At 37.0% G+C, this 17,563-nt stretch overlaps 1 protein-coding gene across 1 annotated transcript; it reads left to right on the top strand.

The window, feature by feature from the left end:
• The first annotated feature begins 11,173 nt into the window (after window positions 1–11,173).
• On the top strand, window positions 11,174–14,628 carry LOC126786748 (cell division control protein 2 homolog). The gene is made up of 8 exons (XM_050512671.1): window positions 11,174–11,310; window positions 11,418–11,602; window positions 11,733–11,853; window positions 12,462–12,635; window positions 13,213–13,376; window positions 13,505–13,592; window positions 13,687–13,740; window positions 14,155–14,628. The coding sequence occupies exons 1-8, from the start codon at window positions 11,302–11,304 to the stop codon at window positions 14,242–14,244; spliced, it is 885 nt and encodes a 294-aa protein (XP_050368628.1). The 5' UTR covers window positions 11,174–11,301; the 3' UTR covers window positions 14,245–14,628.
• The last annotated feature ends 2,935 nt before the right edge of the window (window positions 14,629–17,563 follow it).

Raw genomic sequence — 17,563 nt, forward strand, 5'->3', positions numbered from 1 at the left:
TAACCATTAACCCTTTTAAAATCCATAACAATAAAATTATGTTTTACTTACCCATGGACCGTAGTCAATCAAGTCCATATATTTTGAAAACAAAACATATTTATCAAGATTTAGTAGGTTAATGGCCCTGAGACTATGTCAACACCCTCACTACCACAAATAACAAATACTATAAAACAACTTACCTTTAACATGGCCCTCCTATCTAACAACCTTTCAAACCATTTTACTAAAATTCCATTTTTACTTATCCATGGACCGTTGACGATCAAGTCCATATATTTTCAAAACAATTATATTTTTAGAATGATTTTAAGGTTGGTGGATTAAGAACCCTGCTAACAGGTACATCAACACTAACATAATGTAAAAAAATCCAACATTGGGCCGCTACTATGCGAGACTCACTCACACACACAAACACTTTACCATTAAGGCCGCCGCTAAAGGCAAAACACCTTGACACTCACCACTTGCCACTTGGCGAAACCACACAAGCATAACATCAACACTACTCACACCATTGGATTCAAACATCAATATACCGGAAGGTATATTTTTTTCCCTTCCGACCAAACAAAACACACATACACTTCAACTATACAATTATCCTCCAAAAACCTCCAATTTATCGAGATGCACATTTTATTTCCTCTCGGTCCCATCCTCCACAATAAATATAATCCAACAAAATGTGCACAATATCTCAAAGCAACAAATAAAATACAACAACATATAAACAATGGAATTATATGCACGATCTCATTATCACTTAAACGTATATATATATATACTAATCTCACGACATACAAATAATCAACGCATACTAAATACGCCTAGTTACCGTCATGGGTAACTAGCTTAACGTGAGGTTTACTCACCCTTTCGCTCCCGTTAGTGATCTGTTCGATTACTCGAGATCAATATTAACCCTGTAAGCATTGTTAGTAGTATAAAGCAAGAGGTATTGTTCACAAACCGGGGATCCAACCAAGGTAAAGAATCACAAACATTTAACAACAAATTCATAAGAGTTTAAAAGATTTGAGATATATTTTGGATTAAACATAAAATAAACATAAACTAATATATACATGTGATCAACCAACCAACACATAAGCAATTACCAAACAAATAACATTAGAACAAAGGTAACGAAATCTACTCTCATTTAAGTTCATGTCGTAAGGTTCATTATATCCTAAAATCGGTTATGTAGTTAAGTTCCTCCCAAAATTCCTAACTCAATGACACTTTAACACATTCGAACTCAGCCCCAGCGTCATTTGAAATCTAACATACTAACCCATCATGCAATCCCAGTCACATAAAAAAATTAACATATTCAAAAGCACAAACCTAACCGAACCTAGGCAATAATCGGTGAAGGTGACAAAGAACAAACAATTAATCAACTCCTAAGTATCAAAAATTTTATAACTTTGGATTATTACACATGCAACGTCAACTTCCGGGTATCAATCACACACATAAGTAAGAACACACAGAAAATCATTTAAATAAATAAATAGAAACTCATGGCATAAAACCTAAAATCATTGAATAAAAATCGAAAACCTTAATCCATCATGTTTTCGAAAGTTACAAATATCTCATAGACAAGAATAAAAATAACTTTAACAAAACCTAAACAGAAATCATCCAAGAACAAGAACATAAAAACCCGAAAACTAAACATAAAGATCATAGATTGCACTTTATAATTCTCCTCCCAAGGTTCTTTACAAAGGTAGCACGAAATCTTCAAGAGTATGGTATCCTAGGCTCCCAAGCTTTAGACAGAAAATATGGTGAATGGTGGTGAATTTGGATTCTATGGTTCTTGGTGAATGAAAGTGTTTGGGCAAAGTTTTGGCTATACTTGTGTGCAAGGTTGATGATGTTTTTCTGTGGAAATTAGGTGTTATATATAGAGGAAGAAACCCAAGGGAGGCTGGCCACAAAGTCCACAAATTTGAAACCAAATTGGTTGAGGTTTCTTAGATTTTCTCAATTAGGCGGATTTGACCTTTGTGCCTTGTTCTGGCCATAACTTTCTTTAGAAAATAGATATTGAGCTAATTCCAACGGAATTTGAAAATAGACTCTCATATATTTTCACCCATATATCATGCATTTTCTAAATCATTGTGAGCTGTCCAGGAGAGCCCGTCAAAGTTGGATGATCTGCACTGCCATAATTGTGATTTCTATAAGGATTGGACATTGATTGCATATCGTATTCCTCCTTTAATGCTGATTTCTTTTGCACAAATTTTTTCCTTTGAATTAGAGAGGCAGCAAGAGTCTTAATTGTTGCAGCCATGTTTGATTTTTCTTATCTCTTCTCATTAATTTGCCATATGCCTTCTTTGACTTTCTTACATCTTCTCATTTAATTTGTTGCATGTCTTCTTTGACATTCTTTGGTGCAGAAATTTATGGTGATTCTGATATAGATTTTTGCTCTATATGTAGGAGAAACAAGGTCTCAAGATCCCCCGTGACCCTTGGATCAAAAGCAAATCAATGGCTGAGATAATTCCGCCGAGTTCACTGGACCTCCGAGTAATGATTCGGTCATATCTCCCTGTAGGAATAAGATATTGATTTGATTCCAAATCCTGCAGAATCTAGACTCACACAAATTTCTATCTATATAGGGTGTGTCTTATAATTTGATCGGAGCTATCCAGGGGAGCCCGTTGAAGTTGGACTACGAATCTTGACAGCATTTTGATTCTTGTATGGATTGGGCTTTTAAGTGCATATCTTCTTCTCTTTCCTTGTGAAACTAGGATTGCTTTCTTTCTCCAACATGGATTTGTATTTCCTAATAAGAATAAGTATGTTAGAAATAAAGAAATAGGAAATGATGAATCATACTCGAACAAGGAATCATATCTCAACAAGGAATCATATCTCAACAAGGATTCTTAACACTTAGCACGATTTCATCATCAATTCACTCATAATCGATATAAGCTCTACCTAGACAATTATTCATACAAAAGAAATTAAAACATACTAATAAGAGGTAACAAAGAGTAAGAATATGGCATAAACGCATTAAGAACGTCACACTTTGTGCTCCTATCAACAACCTCACACTTAAGCTTTGCTAGTCCTTAGGAAACACTAGAAAAGGAAACCAAAACATAAAACAAAAATCAATACAACTAAACTAACAACTCAACTATAATGCCTTCAACATTTTGTCTCAGAAATCTTCAAACTCATAGCATCAAGAATAACACTCAATCGAAATAGATAAAGTGAATTCAATGGTTAATAAACATGAGATCTCGCATACCAAGTAAGACATAGCAGAAACATAGGTGATATTAAGCTCAATATGTTCAAAACAAGTTCAAAATTCAACTCACAAGGGATATGCACTGCGAATATTTTCTCTCAAAAACATGACATATGCTTAAAAGCTTTTCACACATAAGAGTTATGAACACAGTGTGAATTCGAAAACCTCATGAAGATACCAATCATATGCACAAATGAACCAAAACCATATGCTTACTCATGAAACAAACTCCACAGATCAAGAGCTACTCATTTTAAGAATCATGTGGATCTTTATAAAAGGTAGGCTTAGGCTCGGTAAAGATATCATTTTTTAGGTAAAAGGAATCACAAAGGTCATCCTCAAGACTTAGCAGAGTAAAAATCATCCACCTTATGTCGTCATACTCCATAAAACAAGGGCAAATTTTATCATGTTGGACCCATTCTTCACTCTAAACATTGTGAAAACGAACAAAGGCTAAAGTACAACATTATTGAGCCTTCAACAAATACATCACAACTCCAAATTCATATCAAACATAGCTATGCCGTAACTTCTTTATATATATATTTTTCAAGCCGTGTCCATGTATTTTTCTCTTTTTCTTCTCACGGCATCTTTTTATTTTTTTCTCATTCTTTTCACACGGCATACATACATAGCATAACCCCACACTTGAATCGAATCATCACTCCACATTAACACCAAGAAATCGGCTCTACCAAGCCTCAAAGACAAGGGTAGAGATATAACTATACTGAGCAAAGATATTAACATGTTGGTAATGAAAAGAAAAGGTTTAACGTAGACTCAAAGGGGTTCATACTAAGGTGTCTCAAACAAGGCTCATAATAAGGATACGGCTATTTGGCATAAAGTGGTGGAATCCTAAAAAAATCCAACAATCCTTTTCAAAATCAGAGTATATTATGATAAAAGTTTTGAAAGTTTCACGAAGTAAGTTCTAGCATTCTCTAGTTCATTGCAATTATATGGCATATGAATTGATCAAAATAGATATAATGAGGTTATATAGCCAAGAAACGATAGAATAAAACACTCCAAAGAAAGGCACATATATGGCACGAAACTCACAAAGGTTACATGAATTCAAACATGTAAGGAACATGCTCATTTTGTACCTAAGTTTCAAAATCCTCATCTACTACATGTTCGTACAATTTCTACACATCAATTAACCATTAAATAGCAATTGAGTTCAATTTTCCAATCTTGTGATCATCTATCAACCAATCGTTCAAAGATCAACTCATCGTAGATAGTTAAAGGCATACATAAGATACAAAACAAAAACAAAACAAAAAAAAACAAATTTTTTTATTTTTCTAATTTGACTAATCCATTTCCAATGAAGATGTCAAATTTAAATATTTACCAAGCATTAAACAATCATTTAGAAATGTAAATAAGTAAAAACAACATATGAATTCAATTGGGCTGCTATTGTAAATATTACATTTCATCATACAACTTCATACATATAGTAGCTGTAACAAAACTAACAGCTTGAACAAAAACATGAAACATAATCTAAACACAAGGAACAAAAACCAAAACTAACAAAGGCTACGATCTTACAAGTTATAATAATAACTTAAAAATAGAAATCAACACAACTAAATTTCACGTGTTAGCAAATTGGTACATAGGCTACAGAAAATAGTTGCTGCAACTTAAAGAAGTATATTGGCTTCTGTAAGTTATAAATATCATTCAATGGACTTCCAACACTCATAAGAATGTTAATTCAGTAAGTGCCTACTCCACCAAACTTCTCAGCATGTTATTCATATGAGCAAGTCATCAACATGGCATGTAAAGCAATACAAGTATTGTATATGTTTTTAAAAACATATGAAAAAGACTAGTTGTTAATCAATTACAATCGAGTGCATCTTAACATGAGTAACAACTCATAAGTTGAAATATGAGTTCATTGCTTACATCAGACATGAATGTGCACCTAAAACACTTCAAATTCAATTATGCTCAACCACAAAAGGTTTTGGGTCTTTTGGTTTAATCAACATAATTGTGTATGGGCCAACATAATTTCAAAATGGCAACATATACCTAACCCAATTGTAATTCTAAATTATCCAAAATTGCAACAGATACAGAAGGGATGTTTGGAATGTTGGATTATCCTTATTATATTGTTTTATTTCCTTAGATAAACATAACCCATGTTTGGTGACACATGGGGCTATGCTGAGCATGCCAGAGGAATCCCAAAAAGGGAAAAAACTCGGCTTACACAGTGACCCCAAAAACTTTGTTGCTATTGAAGCCCAATTAAGAGTTGCTCCCAAACATGTTTAAAGCACAAAAACTAAGTTAATTGTTATCATAATCAAGTTGCTCTCAAACATGGGTTTTTCTTATTTTTCTTATTGTAGAATAAGCTTGGCTTGAGGAGAGCTGAACACAGGTAGAAATTAAGCCTAGCTATCATAGTCCCAAGTTCCAAACGTGTCTAGAATCTCATTACTAAACGAATTGATGAATTGAAAATAACCATACGAAAATCCTAAGACGAATAAAACACATCAACCCAGATCTAAATAACAAATATATATATATATATATATGAAGAAAACAATATCATATTAATCACATAACATCAAAACTTGATTAAGAAACAACCACCTTTCACCTCTTAAGATACCAACTTAGTCTCAATATCATTAATGACCCAAAAATGAAGGTAGATCATATCGTATATACTATTTTGCCCTAATATCATATAGAAAAGGGGGGGGGGGGGAGAGAGAGAGAGAGAGAGAGAGAATTAAGGGCACCCGACGTGTTCTCCTCTCATTCTATTGCAGTTCTTCTACAACAATAATCGGCTTTTTCGATTTCTTCTTCATCTAAAGATGATTTGGCCAGTCTCCAGAGTTCCTCATTAGCAACATGTAAAGATGATCAGAAGAATTAGGTTCTATATTCAACCAGAAAGATTTGAAGAGAGAAAGTGGTCTTGATTATTTAATATCGATGAGAGAGTTTGAAGGGGGATTGGGGGTTCTTATTTCTGGAAATTTTGGGTGTGAGAGAGTGAGGACATGAAGAGATAGGTGAAATTTTGGGAGAGAGAGAGAGCGAGAGAGAGAGTGTGTGTGTGTGTGAAGAGGTGAAAAACAAAATCTATGGGGATGTCAAATTTGATAGCGTCTCAGCCAAGGTCAATTACATGTGGAGACACATGGATATAGGCATATAGCAGATGGGTTGGAGTTGTGCTTGAGTTGTCTTTTTACTCTTTTATAGTTCTTGGGCCTCTATCTGACAAAAGACTATATCACTGGAGTTGGTCCAATAAAGTGAGAAATTATTACCTGATTTGGGACCAATACTAAGGTGATGGTCCCAACTCCCGACCAATAAATCTATGACATGTGGTAATTTGTTCATACATCACTTAAGGATCGAGTTAACGGTTGTTTATCCATTCTCATAAATTCTTAAATCATCTCATCTTCATACCTCAGTAGAACTAATATATACCAACAAATTATAATTTGGGTTTAGTGGCTTGTTTTTTTAAAAAACATTTGTGTATATATATGAATCTAGCTTAACATATATTTATGGGAAAGTGAGATTAGTATATATAGCTTAAGAAATCCATGTTACTGAATTAATAGTAGGTGCTAAGCTTTAGTCCTCATTTTTGCATTAATACCTTATCACAAGATATGCATATATATATATATATATTAATAATCTTATTCAAATGTATTTGAGGAATTTGAGCTCGATCTCTCTCTTATTTCCCTTGTGCTTGAAACTTCCTCTTCTATAACATGATTCCAATATGGATTTCAAGTGTTGAACGTGAATAACATGCCCAGTGTAAATACAAAAAACCCATATTTTATAATTCATATTAATAATTTATAAGTTAAATGAAAGATTGGAGGAGAAGATCAAGTAAACAAAATGGATAAAAGAATTGAGAATTAATATGAGCATGAAGACGAAGAACAAACGCTGCACAATATAAAGGATTGGACATATTGAGGAGGTTAACAACAAGGTAAATGATATATTAAGTGAGTTTTGACTGCATCTCAGTGTGCCCTTTTTTGGTACTAGAGTAAATGAAATTAGGTAAGGTAGCTAGCTAGAGCTTGTAAGAAATGAGGGGTTTGAATTTCTCACACTCTATATATTGTTACCCAACTAATGCAACCAACCACTCATCCCTAAGGCAAAAACGTTGCTACTACTTCTCAGGTGGAATCACAGAGGAGCCATTCTTGTGAGATTCGGGCCACACGCCAGGAAATCCCAGAATTTCACACACCACGGTAAGAACATGTTTGATGTGTTTGTTTTATAACTAAAAAAATCCATTTTTCTAAAATCGATTTCCTCTACAATAGTAAACTTAGGTTCATTTATGACTATCTTTGTACCGATCGTCTAATGTGTACTTTTGTTACTCTCACCATTTGTACAAAACTTCCCTCCTCCAAGCCCACAAGGATACATTAGCTGCAGTTCCTCTTTCTCAGGGGTGTAACTATTACTTGATACCATATTCTTTGCTATTGAAATGGAAAGGCTATATCAACGCAGGCGAACTTGATGAATCAAAGCCAAAAACTCTAGCAGGCATTATTGATTCGCTCAAGTGTTGGAAAAAAATTGCACGTGTGCCAACATTTCATTAGTTAGGACCATCACCTCATATATAACACCTAATGATCCTGGATGAGATTTCCTCAAATAGATTATGGGCAAAAATTGAATTTAAATTGATATTGGTGTTACGCTAAACAATTAATTACGCATAATTTTCTACAATTTATAGTCAATATGCGAGCATATTAGCTACAGTAGTTATTATAAAAACAATTATCGAATAAAAATGATCAACATGTCATGTTACTATAGTATACATACAAGGTAAACCAATCTGAGCACTAATTCATAGCATTAATTGTATTTTTACTCAAAGAAGAATGATAAAGTTTCTCCCCATTTTCAGGACTTGGTTAACTTGAGGAATCATAAGTTATTTCATCACAGTATCTGAAAACTAGGCAGCTTTCCATATCTTCTCAAGCTCCTCTTTGTCATTAATATTAAGCTTGACATGCTCCTCTACTTGCATCAACCAGCTGCTCACTTCTATCCGCTTTTATCATTTACTACTTAACTTGTTGAACCATAACTTGGGTAAATCTCCGTTAAAACGATCAGATTTAATGAGTCTTATAAGTATACCCACATTCAACTAACTGATAATAACATCCATCAAATCACTACCATCATCAAATTCGGCTTCACAAACAACTTAAAATCTACACCAACAGTATAGTATTTTGTTTTTCAAGAGTTTTTTTTTTAAGAAACATATACATCTTTTTATCAGCCAAAAGGACTACCCTAAATGCCTTGTTTGTGTTGACTTTATTATCTTTTAAAGTTTTGAATATGTTATTTACAAAGTGTTAATCTATTGTGTTAAATCTTTTATTTTAAAAAATTGAATTATTTGTATTATTAAAAAAAATTGGCTCAACATGTATTTATATATTAACTTTAATTAGAATCACTATTAAAATTGAAAAAATTACTCCTCATCTGAATGTCATTTAACAAAAATACTCATCAGTAGTCTTTTATCCCCTTGTTCGTTGTTCCATCCTTTAGTCTCTCAGACAAAGAAAAGGGGTTAGCGTCTTCTCCAGCGCCCCAACCTCCATTGTTGAAACTACTTATTCCAAGAGAAGTTGATATCTCTCTTGGTTTGCTTCAATTGATTAGCTTGGTAGATGAAGGACTACAATGCCATCTTCCAATTCCTATATTCTGTATTCAAGCCTTGTGATGAAGAGCCATTTGCTGCCAACAATCCTAACAAGTATGTAATGGCACCACAGACAGGGGTGGGGTTGAAAAAAGGTTCAAAAATTGATGTTCGATCAACAAATGAAGTTGCAACATTCATATTGGATCGGAGGTGTGGCTATGATGAAGACATTATAGGGTTCTCGGGAATTCCCCCTACATTAATGGTGCAATGTGTTGAAAGTGGGTTCAATCATCCACATGGATTTGTTCCTGATGTCAAGCATGTCAAGCTAGATGAGATGGATCTTGTCCCGATCGACCATGTATATTGTTTTCCTCAAAGCCTTGAGGAGTGTACATTTGAATGACTCTCTTGGGCTCAAGCTAAACAATGCTACTCCAAAGAGACACTCAACTATATTTTACAAGAGAAAGTTGACAATTCAATTGAATGGGAGGAAAAAAAAAACAATTGTGATCCCTTGCTACTTGTCAGAGAAAAACAATTAGGAGAAAAGTGAATTGGTTGTGAACCCATTTTTTATGTCAACCAATTGAGTTATTTCCAACATCAATTTCTGTCAGATATAATATTTCTGGTCATTGAGAAGTCACAATTTCTGACCATTAAAAAGTTACTTCCGACCAAGATCAGTTGTCGAAAATAGTTATTTTTCTGAGGGTTGGTTAGAAAAAGACTTTCTGACGACCACCGAAGGAAACTAACCATCAGAAATAACTTTTTCCAAGGGGAAAAGTAGTTTTTTTTAAACCAAAGGGCTCCCTTAGAAATGACTATTATTGTTGTAGTGATTCAGATGAAGATCTCAGAGGTTTGAATCATTATGGGTTGACTCTCTCACGTGAGGCTGCCATGTGTTTTCGCATATCGACAATGTTCTTGAAAAATTGTGCAAAGATTAATGGACTCTCCCCATATGCATTGGTATAATGATGTGTAGGGGGGATAATGAAGATGTACCATATATTCTTGAAATTAAAGGTTCATCGAAGAAGCAAAAGAGGGAATTGAATGTTACATTCTCCAATCTCTATCATCTAGGATCGATCACCATCTTGACAGAGGTGATGGGGAACTAATGAGCAATACAAAGCATGAGTAGCTTGTCAACAACTTTTATCTTCCCAGGTTTGTATCAAATACTATTGGGATTGTCATAGCAAGAGCTAAAATGGAAGATCAGATTGAAGCAAAAAAGTTGGTGATTGCTAAGTTGGGCCAGCATATTGAAGCCAAATACTCGGAGATTGCTGAGTTACGCCTGGATTTAAAACAAAGAACTTGGAGATTGCTAGATTGCACCATGATATTGATCGAAGCAAAGAAATTTGAAATTTCTGAGTTGCGCCAAGATATTGAAGCAAACAAATTGGAGATCGCTGATTGATTTGCGCCATAATATTAGGACGTGTGAGAGGGAGAAGAAGGTGCAAGGACAAAGGTGGATATATGGATCAATTGCTACGCACTACCCTCACACACAGTACAACAGCCTTGGTACTATACTCCTATGGAAGAGGAGCTTCGACCTGAGAGTCTAGCCAACTCATAATTGATTCTATCATGCACTAATGTAAGAACCACATTCTGTTTTTAAAATCTAGTTTTTCTATATTCATGTGTAAAGTTGAAATATGATGATTCAAATGTTGTTGTTTTGAACTAATGAACTACATGATGTACTCCACTAATATCTTAATATCTTAATACGCACCCTTTATGTTATACACTATCATCTCCAACCAATTTGGACGAAAATTAATTGTATTAAGAGATTAGTGGAGTGTATATAAAATTTCTCATATGATTTTCTGCTACAATACAAAAAAAAAGTGACATTTGTTGTTTAGTTTAGAGAGCAAATGTCACTTATGATTATCGAGGCCTCCTTTGTCATGGGTAAACAGTTAAACACTATTTAACAACTTACAAGAGAGAGAAATTTACAGTGTGGCGAGTAAACCCGCAATTGTTAGTGACGGAAAATCTACGAGAAAACTGGGAGCGACTCTCTGTCTGTCTGTCTCTGCTTTATGTATATATATATATATATATATATATTTTTTTTTTTTTCAGTTTACGCGAATTTAGGGTATAGCCAGAAATGCTATATTGACTGCTCCATTTTTGCTCGTCTCAGGGTTTCACAATGGACCAGGTTAGTCTCTCTGATTTCAATCCCAAGCTTTTCCTTCTTCTTGTTCATCTTTTAATCTGTATCTGATTCTGCGATGAAATTTGATTGATTGATTGATTTGGTTGAAGTACGAGAAAGTAGAGAAGATTGGGGAAGGGACGTATGGAGTGGTGTACAAGGCGCGTGATCGGGTCACGAATGAGACGATAGCCCTGAAGAAGATTCGGTTGGAGCAGGAAGACGAGGGCGTCCCTAGCACCGCCATTCGTGAGATTTCTCTCCTCAAAGAAATGCAGCACGGCAACATTGTCAGGTATTATCACACTTTGGGCATTTCGATTCCGATGAGTTCCTGTTTGAGCTTGTCGTTGTTTGTTGTTTTTAAGGTGCATTGTTTGGAGTTTGTAGTCGTGTTTTATTTGCGGTGGGGATTCGTGTGACAGGTTACAGGATGTGGTGCACAGCGAGAAGCGGTTGTATCTTGTGTTTGAGTACCTGGACTTGGATCTGAAGAAACATATGGATTCTACTCCTGATTTCGCAAAGGATCGTCGCCAAATCAAAGTATGGCATTGCTTTCTCTGCTGTGTGACTGTTTTGTGAGCTAGGCTGAATTCCACTGCCGATGATTTGGCTGAAATGTCAGTTTGCTTTGTAGTTGGGTGGTTTGCAAAGTGAATAAATGTGTATACAAGTGAAGTTATGGAATAGTTTGACTATGAGAAATGAATGAAGATGAAAAATGAAGTGAAGTAGTTATGCTAGAGACTTATACCGTAGAATTCGTAGTTGTGTGACATCAGTTTAGGGATATTAGTATTACATGTCAGATGAAGGCAATTTCTTGATTGTTCTCCTTGTGAATATGTTATGAGAGGTTAGAATCATTGTAGGGGTGATGCTTTTAAACTCATGCTCTATCAGCTGGAGAATTTTCATCTGGCTGTGTGATTTCATTATTGTCATTTATCTCAGTGTGTACCTTATGCTTAGTCCGGAGGACCAAATGAAATATTGTGATTGGTGATTGATTGTTATGCTTACTTCTATTGTTACTGCTGTCACCTTTTATCTAGTGTATCTTTGTGATATAGTTTATCCCCATTCTGATAATATGCTATTGCAATACTACATACAACAGAATGTCATTCAGTCATGTCCCCTTTCTGCAGCTGTTCCTTTATCAGATTCTCCGAGGCATTGCTTATTGTCATTCTCATAGAGTTCTTCACCGAGATCTGAAACCCCAAAATCTGCTGATAGATCGTCGTACTAATGCACTCAAACTTGCAGATTTCGGACTGGCCCGAGCATTTGGTATTCCTGTTAGGACATTTACTCACGAGGTCTGACTATCTCTCTACTAGGTCTTGATATTCAGTTTTTGCCATAGCATTCCTCTTATATCTAATCAATAGCAATGAAAAAGAGTACAACATAAGTTGCAGCTTGTACCAATAATAAATACACAGCTATTTTATGAAGAAACAAAAAACTCACACAGAAGGTTGGTACCACCTGGAAGCTTGATGTCTCAATAATTGACCAAATACAGGGCCTTTTGTTGTTTTAGATGTGATTCATACATTTAATTTATTATGCAGATAGATAGCTGTGTGATCAATATAATTTTGGTAATTTCTAATTGAGACGTAGTTGTTTGTTGGTAACAAACAATTATTGAAGGTAGTAGTATGCTTTATAGTATAGTACTTTATACTGTTGTTTTAAGAAGAGATGCATTAAGGAAAGAACAAAAAAATACAATGCATGTAGAGTTCTGGACTTAGTTATGTGTTCGCCTATGACGACACAGTTCTTATCTGTCTGTACCACTTGTGAATCAGGGAAAACTAAACAATACATGTTCACTCCTCATAGCATTTCTAGGAATATTTTATGTATGATTGACGATCTGTGTAGGTGGTGACCCTCTGGTACAGAGCACCGGAGATATTGCTTGGATCCCGCCATTACTCTACACCAGTTGATGTCTGGTCTGTGGGTTGTATATTTGCTGAGATGATAAACCAAAAGCCTTTATTTCCAGGGGATTCTGAGATTGATGAATTGTTCAAGATATTTAGGTGAAATATTCCCAAGCTCTGTGATTTTCTTCCCTTTTTTTTCTTCTCTTTTTCCGTTTTTTTGGAAGACATGCAGCGGGATCTGTAATTTATGCTATCATTCTTACACTGTTGCTTTTTATCTGAAGAATCTTGGGTACTCCAAATGAGGATACGTGGCCTGGAGTGAGTAGTATGCCTGACTTTAAATCTTCTTTTCCTAAGTGGCCTTCTAAGGTATTATACTTTATTTGTTATCTACTCCCATTGTAAATTCTCATTTATTTTTTATGTTAGTGAAACAGTGCATGAAACATCCTTTACTTTGTAGGACTTGGCAATTCAAGTTCCGAATCTTGAATCAGCTGGTGTCGATCTTCTTTGTGTAAGTTGCTTACAAACACTACTTCTGTGATTTAATAGCGGGTCTACATGTATCCTGGGTCAGTCTCACTAAGTTCTTTTTTTTTCTGGTCCATTGGGAGTTCTTCAGCTTCCACTGGAAGATGAGATGATAGGTCCATAATCCTTGAGAATTTATATATTGTTCTGTTGTAAATATCCTTTTCTCCTTGTTCCTGAGATAAGCTCCCACTTCTTTGGTGAAATTCTATATTTTAGAAAGCAAGAAAAAGAGTTTTATGGGCTTAGATAGAGCAGGATGTAGTATCTATCGGTGATTCTTGTTGACCAAATTACATTTGCACATAGTTAATTTCTTCTAGTATTTTGTGGACTTGGTTGGACTTTTCATATACAAAATCCTTAAATTGAAGGCATCTCGTCTCTTATGTTTCAGAAAATGCTTTGCTTGGATCCCAGCAAAAGGATTACAGCCAGGAGTGCTCTTGAGCATGAATACTTCAAAGATATTCCATTTGTACCCTGATTCTGTCTTCACTTTGTGCCAAGTGTTTATACTATAGCCTAGCATCCTGAATTTGGTTTGAACGACAACAGTGTGTTGCTCTTGTGATTTTTTCCCCTCAATTCCTCGACCATTTTGATTATCCCAATTTGGCTTTCAGCAGACGTGTTATCATCAATTACCGTCTGCTCTCAGATTTCGTGTTCGTCTGCCTTCGTAAGATATATATGCAGCAGTGGCATTTTCTAAGTGCTTGTAATTTGCAATACATAATCCTGTGAGATACAATTCTTCCTCGAGGAATGTAAAAGATAGTTTTTGCTTATGATATGTTCTTGTTTCACATATTCTGTGAAAATAATATTATTTATTTCAGTCTTCATACTTGAGACAGGTTGGCTCTAATTTGATGTCCTTGTAACTGTTGTTTCATTCCTTTGAGAACTAAATTGTTTTGTGTAGCTGCTATTACTGAGATAGGCAAGTCGGCACGTGTGTGCCCTCTTTTTGAGATCTTATTTGGTACACTGGCCGTGTAAATACACGGGTCAAAAAAGCTGAGGTGTCACATAACAAGTGGAGAGACGGGGAAAACTGATCCCGTTAGTGGATGGTTACTTAGCGTTTTACCATTGTGATGTTTCTTTAAAGGTGGGTGAACGTTTCTTCTTGTCCTCTCCCTTGACCCTATTGTTACGAGCTTACTTTTTTCGCTATGCAACTCGTGCGGCCTTAGCAATTCCCTTATGCTAAGGCAGCCTTACTCTTGCAAACGCCCTGCTAGAACAATTGAAAAGCAAAGAAGAGTATCTTGAAAGAGAACTTATATTGAACAAGAAAGAACTTACAAGTATGCTTGATAGCTTGCTTCTTGTTTGATGGAGCAAATGAGAGGAGTGCCTTGCTATTTATAGGCATCCTCATCCTACTTGGCTAGTTCTAGAGATTTCTAGGACTATGTACAATGTAGATGACTCTAGAGAGTTCTATACAATTCTACATAACTCTAAGAGGAACCTTGAGTGTTCTAGAGAATTCTTGAGTGGTCTAGTTCACCTAGCCTCTCCAAGGTTCTAGAGATATCCGAAAATGTCCCAAGGCTTCTTGAGACTTCTAACGCCTTCTAGGATCTTCTATGATCTTCCAAAGTGTTCCGCTATGTTCCGGATCCGTCTAGAATGCTCAAGGTAAAATTTGGCTTAAGTTGGCGGGATGTGACATTCTCCCCCACCAAATCCCACGATACCCTCATCGCGCCTCGTTGTATTGCTGGATCTTGTCCTTGAACTGCCAAAGCGTATCCTCGAACTCCCAGCTTGCTTCCGTATCGGGCAGACCTCTCCACTTGATGAGGTACTCTTTGTAACTTGGCACGCCTCGACGTCGAATGACCTGATCTGCGAGTACTTCATTGACTTCCTTGTCGAAGTTGGTGATCACTGCTGTAGGTGCCATTGTAAGGCTTTAACATACTCACATGGAAGACCAGATGTATCTTTAACTTGGGCGGGAGGTTAAGCTTATATGAAACTTTGCCTATGCGCTTGATTACCTCAAACGGTCCTTCATACCTGCGGATCAAGCCCTTGTGCACCTTCCTAAATGCCTTGAACTGCTGCGGCAAGAGTTTCACAAGTACAAGGTCACCTTCCTTGAACTCGACATGCCTCCTCTTTTTGTCCACCCACTTCTTCATCCTCTTGGCAGTCTTGTGCAATGCCGCTCGAGCTAACTCTGCTTGCTCATGCTATGACTTGGCAAACTTGAACGCGGCTGGACTCTTTCCTTCATAGCGAGTGGTAAGGGATAGAGGGGTTGTAGGCTGCTGTCCCAACACAATCTCAAAATGACTTTTGTTGGTGGCCTCGCTTTGTTGCAGGTTGTAGGAAAACTGCGCCACATCTAGAAGCTTGGCCCAATCCTTTTGATTGGCACTCACGTAGTGCCGTAAATATAGCTCCAAGAGTGCATTGACGCGCTCCGTTTGACCGTCACTTTGTGGATGGAAGCTTGTTGAAAAGTTCAAGTCTGACCCCAACATCTTGAACAGCTTCGTCCAAAATCTCCCTGTTAAGCGCGGGTCTCTATCGCTGACAATGTTTCTTGGAACTCCCCAAAGCTTAACTACATTGCGTAGGAATAGCCTTACTGTCTCCTCCGCTGTGCAGTCGGTTGATGCGGCCATGAAAGTTGCATACTTGCTAAATCTGTCCACCACCACAATGATGCTCCCAAACAGCTCGGACTTCGGTAGGCAAGTGATGAAATCCATAGAGACACTCTCCCACGGTCTCTCCGGTATGGGTAAGGGGTCAAGCAAGCCCCCCGGCTGCTGCTGGACTACTTTGTTTTGTTGGCAAACTAGACATGTCCGCACATACTCTTCGACCCCGTCTCGCATCTTATGCCAATAATACATGGACTTTAACAAGGCAAGTGTGCATTTCATACCTGGGTGGCCGGCCCATTTGGAATCGTGGCATTCCTTGGTTAACTCCCTTCGTAAGCTGCCCCACTTCGGTACGTAGATGCGGCGGTCTCTTGTGTAGAGAAGGTCGTCGTCTAGCCAAAACCTCCGAGTTTTACCTTCCTTTACTAAGGTAATGAGACTTTGTGCTTGAGGGTCTACCCTTAGTTCCTCCTTGATCTTGCTTAGCAATGGGCTAGTGACTTGAGAGATGCATGCAAACTCCGCCTTGTGGCTTAATGCATCCGCCACCACGTTCGCTTTCCCGGGCAAGTAATGTCGCCACACTCGAAGGCAAGGGATGACGGCAGTCATCTCCTTCTATTGCACGGTATAGTGCCGCTCCGTGTCATTAAGCTTCCGACTCTCATAAGCAATTGGATGTCCCTCTTGTATTAGTACTCCGCCAATGGCAAAGTCGGAAGCATCAGTGTGCACCTCATTTAGCTTGGCATGGTCGGGTAGGCTAAGTACGGGCTCCTCGCATATCGCCTTCTTCAAGTCTTCAAAGGCTTCTTGACACTCCGATGTCCATTCCCATGCCTTGTTCTTCTTGAGAAGGTCAGTTAATGGTGCAGCCCTCGCCGAGTATCCCTTGATAAAGCGGCGATAATAGTTAACTAGCCCAAGAAAAGATCTTAAGTCATGTATGTTGGTGGGTGGTTCCCATTCTTGGATGGAATGCACCTTGCAATCCTCCATCATAAGCTTGCCGTCCTTGATCTTGTGCCCCAAGAACGACACCTCCGGCTTGGCGAATGAGCATTTATCCATCTTGATGTATAGCTGGTTTTCCCTCAATACCTTAAACACTTCCCGCAAATGCTCCACATGCTCCCGCATGGTCTTGCTATACACCACTATGTCGTCCAA

This window comes from Argentina anserina, chromosome 1, assembly GCF_933775445.1.
Source record: "Argentina anserina chromosome 1, drPotAnse1.1, whole genome shotgun sequence".
In the NCBI taxonomy this organism is placed as follows: domain Eukaryota; kingdom Viridiplantae; phylum Streptophyta; class Magnoliopsida; order Rosales; family Rosaceae; genus Argentina; species Argentina anserina.